The sequence below is a fragment of the Onychostruthus taczanowskii genome, unplaced genomic scaffold (assembly GCF_017590055.1).
Source record: "Onychostruthus taczanowskii isolate IOZ18803 unplaced genomic scaffold, ASM1759005v1 scaffold3, whole genome shotgun sequence".
In the NCBI taxonomy this organism is placed as follows: domain Eukaryota; kingdom Metazoa; phylum Chordata; class Aves; order Passeriformes; family Passeridae; genus Onychostruthus; species Onychostruthus taczanowskii.
The window spans coordinates 9,617,769-9,632,249 of NW_024500349.1; the positions used below are offsets into that span (position 1 = coordinate 9,617,769).

Genomic DNA, 14,481 nt, shown 5'->3' on the forward strand with positions numbered 1-14,481 from the left:
TGTGTCTCTGCTAATATGAATAGAATTCATAGAATAAAAGCCAGCTAATGGAGGTGTTCCTCTCAGTAAGTATCTGTGCAGTAAGAGATCATATGTTGCAAGTCAAAAAATTCAAGTAAATTAATATACTGAACACAGAGTATAAAATTATAAGTGGTGTAATTGCAAGCCAAAATTTCAGTAAAATCCTACAAATTCTAGTTCTCTTACCCTAATGAGAAGCGAGTTTTCTTCCAAGGAGCTGCATCCACAATGCTATTTCACTGAGGCTAAATCTTCCTTCACCTTCTCTTTTGTACCAGCTGTATGTACAGAAACATAGAAGAGTCCAGTTTTCAGGCACTCTTGTAGCATTTGAGGAACAGATCAGGTAAGAACTATATGGCTGAGCACCAGCAGGGAGCACTGGACTTGCAAATCAAAGCTTTGGCTGAAGGATATTAGGTCAAGGAAGGCTGGAAGTTATCTGTGTGTATGAAGTTTGCTGTGACAAGCTTTATCTTCAGGATATAAGTATCAAGAAACAACCCTTTTCAAGTAAATGTAAATTGCTGAGATGACTTAACAAAAAATATACCAAATGTCTTGTGTCTTTTCAGGAAGAACTAGAGGCAAAGGCTAAAGCTGAAAAGATTAAACTTGCCTTGGAGAAATTGAAGGAAGCCAAAGTTAGAAAGGTGAGCCATAAAACAGTAAATGCTACCATTAGAGCTACCACCTAAATATCTGTTAACATTCTTCTTAATAATAAATTTCTTACTAAAATGACTAGGCTTTTCCTTATTTTATCTGTAAAGATACTCTGTGAAGCTCTTGTCATCCACCTCAAGAGAAGTGTCTGGGTGAATGCTGCCTCCAACAGACTTATTTTTTAGAGGACTTGGAAAGTGCTGCCTTTTTTTTCTTTTTTTCAGTGTTGATAAGTTGATAACCCACTGTGCTGATAAGTTGCTTTAGAGAAAGCGGAGTATACATGAAAATGTTTCTTACTTATGTTGTGCTGATTCCAGGAGTATTAAACTTTTCTTCATAGTAGATGTGGATTTAGCTAATCCCTATTAAATTAATGAGGGTCTTCTTGCTAAATCTTTTCAAAGCAGTTGTAGTAATGTATAAGCATATTAGAAATTATTTTAGACCAACAAATTAGAAGCTGCAGGTGTTCAGTAACTCTGAATAATGGATGTGAACTAAAAACAGTCATGACCTTTCAGTCGTGCTCAAAGAAGATGGGAAGTGTTGGAGCCTGCAGAGCTTCCAGGAAGAATGGAAGTTTCCAATAAATTTGGGAATGTCCAATCTTGAGATGGTTCCCACAGAACATTTTATGTTCATCTACAAATGCTTCTTCTGAGAGAATGTCTTGGGAGGATTTCACCGATGTTGACTTTGTAAAGCTCTGTAACTAAAGTTATGACTGCTCACTGGTCACCCTCTTTTCCTTGTAGTGTTAGCAATTCTCCTTTGGGAGACTTTTTCTTTCCCAACTTCCCCCCCCACCTCCCCCTGCATACTTGGAACCATATGACAGAAGTAAGTTCAATCTTGTGACTATGTCACTATAATGAAATTACTGTGTCATTCCTGAATTCTAAATTGACTAAATATTATCAAGAAACCTGGTTTTCTCTCTTTTACTAAAAGCAGAGGGCAGAGGGCAGGGATGGTGCTGAAATGCAAGCTCACAGCCTTGGACTTCAGGAGAGCAGACTTTGGCTTCTTCAAAGATCTTGGAAGAGTCCCATGTGGAACTCCATGATGGGAAGAAGGGATCAAGAAATCTGGTTAATATTTAAAGATCACCTCCTTCAAACTCAAGAGAGTTCCATCCCAGTGGAAGATATCAGAAAGTATTGTGAAGATGATCAGGATTATCTCCTGTGAGGAAAGGCTGAGATTGCCTAGGGAAGAGAGGGGTCTGTGTGGTGCTTGTCTATCTCTAGAAAAACCTCAAGAGAGGGCGCAGAGAAAGGAGACGGGCTGTCTTCAGTGCTGCCCAGTGATGGGACCAGAGGCAACAGGCACAAACTGAAACACAGGAGGCTCTGAACACGAGGAAACACTTTTTCACTGTGAGAGTGGGTGAGCCTGGCACAGGTTTCCCAGGCAGGTTGTGGAGTCCCCCCCACTCCCTGGAGATGGTAGCACACCATCTGGACAGGGTCCTGCTGTGGGTCTCCAGGTGGCCCTGCTTGCCCGGGCAGCTGAACTGGATGATCACCAGAGGTGCCTTCCAGTCTCAGCTGGTTTGTGATTCTATGAAGATGGAAGCTGCATGCATGTTTCTAAGCAGTCAGTTAGAACCAGACAGAAGCCCCCTTTTGCCTTAAACGTGTTAAATTATGCATGCACAACACTTCTTTTTCTGTATAATCTGCACTATAGCTCAGATGCTTATTTTAGAGAAGATTCTACTTATAGGGACTGGAATCAGAACAAGTTCATGGCTTTTGTTACATTTGTTTTTGCTTTTCAGAGACAGTGTAGCTTTTCTCTTGGGGATCATAACTCTGCTTCTGCCTGACCTTTTACACAGGTTGTCTCTACAGAACCAAAGCTTCTATGCACACATTTTAAAATAAAGAGCTATTTAAACAAAAATATGGAAAGTCCCCCCAACTCACCAGCAATGTGCAGACCTTGTAGAGAATTATTCTACTGTTTTCAGTACTAGTGGAGCATTTTAAGTACTTTCTTATAACGTACTTCCAGTTCTTTATCATATTTTAGGTACTTCAGCATTTTCTTGCATTGTTCCTCTCTGAAGAAAGTTCACTGTGTTTCTTGTTTAACAAATACTTCACCATAAAAAGAAGTAATGAGTGTCTTAGGTTAATTTGGTCAATTGGTAACTCATGAGGGGAAGAGGAGGGGATTTTTTCTCTGTGTTGGCCAGTGACAGAGCCCAAGGGAATGGCCTGGAACAGGCCCTCCAGGAAAGTGTTCGCAGCACCAAGCCTGACAGAGTTCAAGAAACATTTGGACAATGCTCTTGGGCACATGGAGCAATGCTCTTGGGCTTGTCCTGTGCAGGACCAGGAGATGGACTCAGTGATCCTGATGGGTCCCTTCCAACTCAGCATATTCTGTGAACTCATCTGTTTTCTTATTGATGACAGTTGGACTATGGCCCGTCTTAGTACAATCCAATTTCAGGTTATTTTGTTGGCATGGCAAAATCCTTCCATCCTTTTTCTGTTTAAAAGTAAATTTTCCACGTTTGTAGCTTGCATTGAGGACGCTCTGTCCTTTTGCACTTGGTTTCCCTATCAAGCATTTTCCTTAGTTGCACATCTAGTAGATTTAGAGAAGAGATTAACTTCTGCTTTTTCTTCATAGCAATTTCACCTTTCCTGAAGTCATACATAGGACAAGACTTAATTTTATTTTTAGAGAAAAGATCTTTATTTTGGTGAAAATTATAGTGTGAAAATTTCAGAGCTGTTTTATTCTCTCAGCTTGCTGTGGGACAGAATCAATAATGACCTTCAGCCTTTATCTTTCTTATCTGTGTTAGCAGATTCAGACTAGTCCTTTTGTTGCTTCTGAAATTAACTGACTGTTCTGTGACTTTGTTCTCAGCTTGTTATCAAGGTGCACATGAACGATAACAGCACGAAGTCCCTGATGGTGGATGAGCGCCAGGTGGCACGGGATGTTTTGGACAATCTCTTTGAGAAAACCCATTGTGACTGCAACGTCGACTGGTGTCTGTATGAGAAGTATCCTGAGCTGCAGATTGGTAAGTGCTGTAGTCACATAGCAGATAGATGGAGGGCTGGTAATCTTGAAAGATCCGGTAAGTGTTGGTAATGTTGAACAGATAGTAACATTTCTCCTGCCCATGTGTCCCCTGATGTTGGAACATCACAGACTCTAAGCTGAGGGGTGCTGCAGGAATATGTTTGATGTGTTCGTACTGTAGAAATGAGTCCATCCAGCTGTGCTGGGACCTGCAGAAGGCTCCTTGCTTTTCACCATTTCCATTATTTTATTTTACACACAATGAAGGAGCCATGTGAATTTCAAGGTGATGACAAACCCAAACACACCAGTACTCAAATCCACTTTTTGAAGAGAGGATGCAGTGCTGGAGTGCTGTCAGCAACCATGTATTACATATTGGTCAAACATTAAACAAGACTCTGTGAGAAGTGTTTCAGTAATTTCTAATGCTCTTCATTTGTGCTATTTCATTTTTTTAAGTGTAGCTGTGTACAGGGCACTGCTCTGTGATGGGGCTGCAGCTCTGCTGATGATGAATTATGACTTCTGGAGTAATTAACCAGGCCTCCAGGTCCTAGGAAACAGCTTGCAAAACTTAGGAATTGTTCTGTGCAACATAATAAGTCTTGTTTGGAAAAGGCTTCAAGGCTTCTTTCATTAAGAACACAGTATTCTCTAATTGTGAAATATTTTTTTATTTGCCAAACTGAAAAGGTATTGACATCAAAAGGAGAAGTAAAATTGCCGCAACTTTCTTTCAGAGTTGCATTTGACCTAGAGAAATGGAAAACTGTCAAACAGCGTTTAACATTCTGTTTACAGTCTCCCAGCAGAGATGGGAAAATTGTCAAAGAAAGTCAAAGATCAATATTGCACTCTAAATGAGCCCCAGGTGTAGTCATTCTGCTAAATTAAATGATAGAAATTTTAAAATAACTGGAAAAAAAAGCCCAACTGGTCATGAGCAAGGAGATGCTCATCTGCTTGTAAGAGTGGTACAGAAATTTACTGCCAATCTGTTCTTGCTACTTGATTAAGATAATGGTGCTGCATTCTGTTGAACTTGCTTATCTTAACTAAGAAAAGACTGGAAATGTCATGTGACCTTAGAAATCTGACAAAGGTCACTGAATAATTTGGAGTGTTTTCCTGTCTTAGAAATTTGCTTCCTTTTTGTCCAGTGTGACTTGGACAAACATGTCTGAGTATTAGGATGACATCACAATAAACATATGGTTGCTGAATCTCCATAGTCATTAAAAAGAATGTACTTGTGTTTCTTCATAATCTGGATAGATATTTGAATTTCCCATAATGCAGTTAAAACTGAAGGTATCAAGGAGATTGTTTTTTATAACCATAGGGGTAAATGGTTGGAGTTTTTTTGGTGGAAATTAGTTGTGCTACTTTAGTCCCAGCTAATGCTAGGTGATTTTGGTTAGTGTTAGGGTATTGGTATAGTAAGGAATTACTCTCATAATGAACAAAAATTATTTTAAAAGCCAGGAAAGAACAAAAATACTAAAGGAAGTAAACTTTTATCTAGTTCAAGAAAAAAGGAAAAATCTATTAACTCCTGATGTAGTGATCTATTACCAGGTCCAGATCTGCTGAGGATGGAGCCTTTTTGTTTGCAGAAGGCAGTTTCAATATGAATAGAATAGTACTTGTTCTTTTTTCTGCTTCCAATGCACAGCAACATGCAGTTAATTTTGTTCAAAATCAGAACAATGTGAGTCATTCTTTATTTTTGTCAGTATTCTTCTTGGCTGCTCTAGATAACTTTATTACTATCAGCACAAAGACAGAACTTTTCTGCACTTCATCTTTCTGCCTGCTTTCCACATTAGTATTAAAGAGAATAAAATTGTGTTTACTTTAAGAAGCAAATCTGAGCAGCAAATAATTCTTGCTGAATTGAAGGTCCAAGCTACTTTTGTATCGCAAGATCCTTGACAGGTTGTCTTACATATGTGGTTATTTTGAAAGACTGTAATTGTAAATAAAATAAACTACAGTTTAAATACTTGTTAAATACACAAATAATCTCAGTAGTTACATGGTGATGTAACACTAGGCTGTACATACAAGCATCTATTTTGCAATAAAGACCATTATAGTCTTATAATAGGCATCCAGATATGATGTTTTTAGGTAAATTAATTATTAGAAAGACCTTCCTGAGGATGATATAATCACATTTTTCATACAGGAGAAACCTGGTGCAGAAATGAACAAACAAAAATATATATGGCAAAAATTAGTGTTACTGTCTGAGAATTGTTTCATGCCTGTCTTGACCTATAAGGTACTGTTCACCCTTCAAACCATTACTGGGGTTTTATATAGGGCTTTCTATTTCCAGTGCATTGCAGAAGTACCAGTTGCTAAATGAGGAGTGTTATGTTGTTGGTGTTAAAAGTTACTGGGTACATGTGAATGGGTCTTGAAGCTAATCTCATTCTGTGAGTTTAATTAATTCACAAGATATAGGTTGGATAGGATGTGCTAAACCCTTGTCAAAAGTAACAAGTGTTAAAGAAAGCCTACAAAATGTATGCTTTGTTACTTCCTCTGATTCTGGGCCAGTCTAGGCCATTGGAAGATGTGATCACCAGAGACCACAGGAATAGGAGTATGGCTGTTCCCAGGAAACTGCCAAAATTCTACTGAAAATTGGAGCTGGGTGAATTCCCTATCCCAGTACTGAATTTGTAGAAAAGTGCAGGTTGGGACACTCCAAAATGACCTGTCAAGTTATGCTGAATTCCTTTTCCTTTAAAAGGGTTTTTATGTTGAGCAATCTTGTATAAATGAACCCAGAGTTTCAGTTACCTAATCTCAGCACACCCTGTGGCTGTCCTGGGTGAAGGAGTGGGGTTCAGAGCAGATCAGGAGGGGACAGAGCTGACATTAGGTTTCTCACATCTCTGCTACAGTTAACTACAGAGATGCTGGGTGAACCAGTATATCTTGATATCAGTTCTATCTTTGTATTTTTTCTACTTTGCTATTTGTGGTTTTAAATACAGTTACTTAAAACCAAACATTTTCTTTTCAGTGCATAGAATTTTTCCTGCTGACAAAAAGCAAATCTTCATTGTAAAAGAAGTAAAAAGACAAATAAATTAAGTATTTAGTTTTTTTTTTAATTAATTAGCTGAAGTTTATCTATATCCCTTCTTCCACCCCTCAGTCTGCAGTACTGCAAACCTTAAAAAAAAACAAAATCAATCAAAAGCCATGAAATACATGTGTGCAACTGTCTGCTCCTGGTGGGTCACTGCCTCCATCCTTTGCAGTCTTCAAGCAGCAGTACAGAGGTTCAGGAGGAATCCAGGAGCATGGCACAGCTACATAAGCTGTCTTCTGCAGCTGCTTTGCCCTTCCATGGGGCACAGTTTGTTGTGGTGTGTGGTGGGCTCTGCACCCATCTGTGCAGTGGAAAAGATGCTGGATTATCCAGCCCTGAGTGAGGGAACATCAGATAATGATTACATTCTTACACAGGAATTTCTGCATCCTCAGGAGAGGGCAGAAACAATTTCAATGTCTTACATTATTTTCTCTGTCTCTCCAGAAAGGTTTTTTGAAGACCATGAAAATGTTGTTGAAGTGTTATCAGACTGGACTCGAGACACTGAAAATAAGGTCTTGTTTTTGGAAAAAAGTCAAAAATATGCTTTATTTAAAAATCCCCAGGTAAGCTAACATGGTATTTGTATAAGAGTCTAAACTAAGGTCATTTAGTCTGCATGCTGCCTTTTACATTAATAATTTCTTTCAGCTCTGTCAGTTCAGAGAAAGCAAAATTTATATTTTCAACCACAAAACCCACAAGGATCTTGAATGCAAGGATTTGAAAATTGGAGTTTTCTGCTTTTTTTCTCATACTGTTTTAGAGTCCTGTCTGTAGAGGTAAAAACTGAAGCATGTAGTTCACCCCCAGTACCAGCCACTGCTTTGTTCAGCTCTTAGAACTGCATGAGATGGCACAGCTGTAAAAACCTGGCCTTTGTTATTACTACAGCTTCCCCACTATTTCTGCTGATGAACATCAGCATTTCCCTGAAGACCCAATTTTTGCCACTTGTCCATGAAACTTCATAAAAGTGTACACTGAATGCTACAGGGGATTTACTGGATTTTGTTTATGCTGAGAAGAATTGGGTTATCGGTAACTTGTGCACATTAACTTTGTAAAGGATGGTCTGCACACTGAATTGCATCAAATTATTCAGCTATGTGTATACACAAATTGTTGTATTTCTTGTGTTATATGGTCAAAGCTGTATTTACAAACATCCTGGAACATACAGTTGCTGGATTCTGGGACACAGAATCTTTTCCCCATGTCAGCTGACTGTTAGCTCACCGAGCATCTGGTTTGTTCCTAAGGGCAGCAAGAGAAAAATGAGCAATTCAGCATTGCCGAAAAGAAATTAGTCAAATATGTAATTTGGCAGAAAATCTCACCAAGCTGCTCATTAGGAAATTGTGGGTTTTTTTATAGAATGAGCCTATGTTTCCAATAAAACCTACAGAAAAGAAGCTTCCTTCGTTGATACAAGTATCCACAGTCAGGGAAAGAAAACTTACCCTGCAGTGCATGTGGATTAATGTTGATTTTTCATAAGAAACAGCAAAGCCAAGTTTGGAAATACAATATGGTGGCTCAAAGTGTCCTCCTTTCTAAAGCACATAAACCTACGCAGCAGCAGAGGTTCAGCTCCACCTTTGATTCATGCACTGTAGTGTTATTGGGGTAAGTGGTTTAGAGCAAGGCTCTAAACCTCAAACAGGAAGTAAAACTTTGATGAATATTCTTCTATGATGGATATTGCATTTTGGTTGCAATTAAATTTAGAAATAAATGTGACCTAAACCAGAACCAAACAAATTGTAGGTCTGTCCTCGTGTCTCAGCTGGATCCAGCCAAGTCTGCAGTCCTTGAGCTTTAGCCCCTCTGTGATAAGCTCTAAAATGAGCATTCTAAGCAAACCGGATCAGTTGTGGCTGTCACACTGTTGAAATATTTTGCCAGTAATAAAGTCTGACCATCTGTCAGGCGTGGTAAACTCAAACACTGTGAATGGGGAAAATAGTACAGTCATATCAGCACTTCATGGCAGAAAGTAATCAGCACTGTACAGAGCTCACACTAAATACTGAAACATGTTAAAATACACATCTGCAGTGAGTCCCTGAAAAGGCAAACCAAGTGGAAATTTGTTGTGGATTGTGGGGGGTAGGGTGTGTGATTACCTGGCTAACTACCTACAGAAACTGTGGTGTAACCAAAGGGAAACTGAAATCTTGTGCTTTGGGACTGTGTTCTCATATGTTCAGCCTCCTTCTGGCTCAGTCAAGGCTGCCATATAAAACTCATTTGGGAGTACACAAATTGCAGAATGCTTTCTCTGACACACCCAGTGGTGCTAATGCTATGCAGCAGCTCAATTCCTTGTTTATTTAATGCTCATTCTGTTGGAATTTTCATCACAAGGATTTGACACAATTAGTGTTTTAAGACAATCTTATAAAGATGGACAGATGCCTTCCTAAAACAAGTGGACCTCTGAAGAAGGGCTGTGACCTGTGCCAGTGTTTATTGTTTCTTTCTGTGAACTAGTTATATACCTATTTAACAACACTTCATTGAAAGTGTTTCATTTTCTGGGGTGGAATTGAGGTTCTGAAATGCAGGATTTACTCTCTATATGCTGGCAATATGTTGCTCAGTTAATGCCTGTGGCTTTTTTTGAAGATTGTGATTCTTGTCATGCAGCACTTGATAGTTTTTCTGCAGCTTTGTTTCTGAAAATTTTTTTAAGTGTTTGGAATACCTTTTAGAAAAAGCTTCTATAAAATTCTCAGGTGTCCCCCTTGCCATGAAGACAGGCACACTTTTGCCCTCTGCTCACTGTGATAAAATAGACCCTGTAGGGAACTTGTAGTAAAAGACTGTTCCATGAATGGCATCAGTGACTCATCTGCAGAGAGGGAGCATCACAAGTCTGTGACTAAAGAGTGAAACAAAAATACACACTGGTACATGGGAAAATAAAGAGAACCTTTACAGCATTGGAAAGGTGATGCTTTGTCATATGGTTGAGTGATGCTGGTTTTCTCTTGAAAGGAAGGGTTGTCAGGTCTCAACATCTCTTTTCAAAAAACTCAAAGATTAATTCTCAGCTAAAAGATACTATAAAAGGAAGAAAAATGAAGGAAAATAGTTGTTTTTAAGGTGTAGCTGAATCTAAACTCCTTGCTGTAAATGCTGGTCATGTTCTTCGAACACTCTATTTTACTTCTGTTTGCAGGAACTTTGTTTCCTGTAGTTTTCTTTTGATAAAATCAAAAAGTGCAGGCAATGCCACCTACATGTGCTTTTGTTTGTTTTCTTATTATTGGACAGTATTTATGAAAACTATTGAAAGTCTCTACAGTGAGTACTTTATGCTTCTGCTCCCTCATATGTAAGCCAAAAGCTAGATCTACACCTTTCAGTGGAGAACCCGTACACTGAATTGATATTTTATTTCTTCTGAAGAGCAAGAGTTCTCAACAGCATTCAGAAGGAGGTGGAGTAAGAATTTGTAACATCTTTTGTTACAATACAGTTACAGCAAGTTTCATACTGAATACTTACCTACTATCCACCAGGTGATACTTTTGTTTTTCACCAGCTTGGCCACATTTAATCAAGGTTTTCCTTTTGTCTCCACTGTTACCCAGTGATGAAAACATAAAAGGGTAACAGGGACTCTGGTTATTGAGTATGCTGCAAAAGTACAAAGAAACAGAAGTGAATGAGAAAAGGGAGGTTTCATTGTTTAATAATCTTAATTCCTCTCTCTTTTTGGGGTTTCAAAACAAGCTTGCCTGTAGCTTCATGTATTTTTTTTAATTTTATAATCTTCAGAGCAGTTATAGGCATCTAATATTTTTCATGTGCAGTTTCCTAGGGGACACACCATGATTTGAGTTGCAGGTATGACCTTGTTCTATTTTTTCTGCACAAACCATGCTGCATTGAGTAGCAGTTGCAATGATCTGAAATGGGATGCGAGGGGGCCAGCTCTCGCCTGCTCACAAATATTGGGTGCAGGTTGGATGAGCATAAGCAGGCAGCCCATTGCTTAAAGAAGCAAGTATGAGTCGTGAGTATGAAGCAGCTGCCTTGTTTTGTGCACACTGTTTGATCTGTGCTGTTGTGGATTTTTCAGATCTTCTGGAAAATCAGTCTCAAGAGCTTGAAAGCAAAACTACAGCCTAAGTGTAAGAGGAGGCAGAGGGAGCATGCTGTCTTGGGGCACCTGTTTTTGCCATGCAACAAGTAGTTGCTGCTGCATTCCCACTTGGATGGGTCTGTGAATGAAAAAGTGAAAGGTGTGAGAGAGGTGCTATTTCATTTAGGAAATTCTTTTTTTTTTTGAGTCTAGAGACATAAACACCAATCAGAAAGTTTGATACTGCAGTAGTTAAGTACTGTTTCTATATGATCCAGGTTTGTTTTGCTTAAATGCCAACAGAGATGTTCTTGGACACTACTGAAAACACTTTCTGTCTTCCACTGTTTGAGCATTATACAGTGCAGAGAGATACACCCTGATTACCTTTTTACCTGCCTTTCCACACAAAAGGAGAAGGGTATGTCCCTAAGTGGAAAGGTTGTGTGCACAGCCTTATCTTTTGAATGTAAGGAATAGTTAATTCTCAGATCTGTAGATATTTGTAGAAAGTTGCCCTGCAGCTACATCTTGTCCCATTAATGACCTGACATCCCAAACCAAACATGCATTTCCCAGGGGTGTCCTCACACAGGAAAGAGTTTGCCTTTTATCATGCCCTTTGACTACTGGACTTGAAATGACCTCTTCTGGACACATGTGGTTTGCCTCCTCTAGGATGAATGCTTCTGAGCAAAAATAGAAGACCACACAGTAATGAAACAAGTACAGTGTTCAGTCTGCTCCCCAGTTTTTTAGCCACTGACAAATATGTATATATGTAGTTCCAGATTCCAGGAAAGAGACATAAAGGAAGTAATCAGTAATAAATGAAGTGTGTATTGACAGGTGAAAGACTACAGTGTACATCTGTGTAACATTGGGTTAGGTGACAGAGCCCTGTTTCCCTAATGAAAAAACTGTGGCATTAGAGATCCAGCATGGATATCCTTACAGATTTTCTCTCTTTACAATTGATTATTTCAGTACAGGGTGGTCTGGGCTTCTGCTAAATAAATGCCAGATGCCTGAATGTGAATCAGTTGTAGTCAGAGGAGCTTTGTTTTTCTATTATCAATCCACAGAAGGCTGACTAAGTCAGATGGATGCTCTCCCCACTAGTAGTAAAGTTGATGAACCAAGCCTTGTTGAGACATAGTGTACTTACCTTGATAAATCTTCACTGTGTATTTTAGTGGTGGTACTATGTCTTTATAATGATCTAGAGGAGAAGCCTTACAGCTTGCATGTCCCTGCACTTTCCAAATCCACCCCAAGGTCCGGAGGCCTGACCCAGCCTAACAGTGCCCTCTGAGGCTCCGGGGCTGCCTGTCAAGGAGAGCTGTTGCACATGTGCGGATCACTGGGCTGCAGCTGCTCAGAACTTTTAAGTGGGTTTTGTTTTGAGCTGATTTTGGTTTTGTGGTTTTTTTTTTTTTCCACTCTGAATATTGTCTTTAGATGTGACTGCAAAGCTGTGGTCCTTAGTGTATGCTTACCTACAGCTTTGGACTAACATTATGTCCAGGCAGTCTGAAGCCAGCAGCATTTCCTAGGATATCTGTCTATTGTATTGAATGTTGAAATTTCTCATGCCACAGACATGGCATCAGCATAGGCCACATTGCAGGTGTCTGTTTCTGAGCTCCACTGACTTGATGTGAACTTCTAAGAAAGCAGTTTTTAAAGAACTGGTTTTGAGATCCAGACCTCTTCTGCTTCCTCTCCTGGTGCCCCTGCAAAAACGGTCTGCTCTGAGGCTTGCATTCTGGCAGACATCTGTTCACAGCACTGCTTGGAAAAGAAGATGTGGTTGTGTGGAAGAGCAGGGCTTCACTTCAGATAAATTGCACTGCTGTAAATGTGGTCTACTGGCAGGGCAGATTTGCTGCTTGTTTGTTTCTTTCTTATACTATGGCAACAGCCTGTTCCTTTATTTACACACGTCTCACTTTTATTTTAGTATTGTTTGGTATTTTTGATATTTTTTATTTTGGTAATGTTTGCATTTCTGTTGCAGTTTAGGTGTTGAGGAGTTCTAGGCATATAAATATGTTGTCACTTTCTCATAGTCTTGAGACATGAAAAAATAGAGATAAAAAGTCAGATAAATTGAAAAACTGTGAACCACAAGAACTCTGAGTGTAACCATTATGGCCTCTAGGCCATGGATCCAAATGCTATTTCCATCCTTGATCTCCTGCTTCCTTCACTACCTTACAGTCTCTGCTTGTCTGGCCCTGCTTGCTGTGGAGCAAAGCCACTGCACATGCTCCAGCACACGAGTCCTAGCATCCTTCCCCCTTGTCAGAATTTGCACATAAGTCTAAGTGCTGTCCTTTGTCCGTCTGTACAATGCAGATGGATGCAGACTGGTTACTGCTGTTTAACAGTGGGAGAATTTGTTTTTATGGGTGAGCATGTCTTTGAGGCACTGCGGTTCCTTGTTTGTGGGGCAGGCAGGCACTGGGTCCTCAGAAGGCAGCTGCAGTCTCACAGAAACTTATTTTCAGTAGGCTGGAGCACGTGTGCCAAGATATCCTGGTGATCACTTCTTCAGATTTCTTCTTGATTTTTGAACAGTTTCTTTACTGCATAAAAGTATTTGAAGAGCATGAGCAGGGGTACAAAATTAAAAAAGCAGTAACTTTGGATAAAGGCTTTGACATATAAGCACTTTAACTAAAAATTGACAGCTGAGTTATATCCAGAGTGTAAGATACAAAGCATGAAAATTACTAGATTGGGTTGTAGGGAAAATGCCTTCTACTTTTTTGATACTGCATTGTATTTATTGTATATCAGTATGCAATCAAATGTTAGGTTCTCTACAACCTGTAATAATATAGGAAGCAATGAAAATGGGAATGCTAAAACCCAAACACATTGATCCAGAAAAATAGCCAAAAACATAAGTCACTAGTTTAAATTTATGAGTCCATATTTACATGGGCAAAAGCAATCTTGTATTACCTTTGGATTATATTCAGAATAAAGAATTAAAATTCATAAGCAGCAGATGTGATTAAACTTATCTGTTAGAAGAGTCCATAAGCATCTGTCTGTCGCACTGTTGATTGGTACTCAGTATTGAAAGACTCAGTAACTATTGAGTGAGTTTGTAGCAATCTAGTTACTTGTATTGCCAGCTTTGTAATGAATATGAGCTTCTTTTGTGTCTTTGTCAGAATTTCTACCTGGCGAACAAAGGGAAGAAAGAAAGCAAAGAAATGAATGATAAAAACAAAGAGGCTTTGCTGGAGGTAAGACAAATTATTAGGCTGCTGATGCAAATGTCACCAAAACTGCCACTATTTGCATCTGCTCTGCAGAACTATCAACATGTAGTTAGTTCTTTGTGGGAAATAGTGTAACAACAGGAAGTTCTGTGGTCATTTGTGTCTTTGTATCTCCGGTTAAATATGTTGACTTTCCTCTGCATCAGCTGCTCCTCATTAAAAATGCAGATTATTCACTCTTACACCAGCCCTTGGGACCTCTTATTGTTAGTAAGGTTGATCAG

General features: G+C 39.2%; 1 protein-coding gene across 1 annotated transcript in view; it reads left to right on the forward strand.

Moving 5' to 3' along the window:
* LOC121337924 (amyloid beta precursor protein binding family B member 1 interacting protein) overlaps positions 1-14,481 on the forward strand; it is a 61,923-nt gene that overhangs the window by 23,009 nt on the left and 24,433 nt on the right. Inside the window, exons 5-8 of the mRNA XM_041408381.1 lie at positions 600-677; positions 3,583-3,742; positions 7,307-7,428; positions 14,147-14,221. Coding sequence (XP_041264315.1) covers positions 600-677; positions 3,583-3,742; positions 7,307-7,428; positions 14,147-14,221 — 435 coding nt within the window. The remainder of the gene's footprint in view (positions 1-599; positions 678-3,582; positions 3,743-7,306; positions 7,429-14,146; positions 14,222-14,481) is intronic.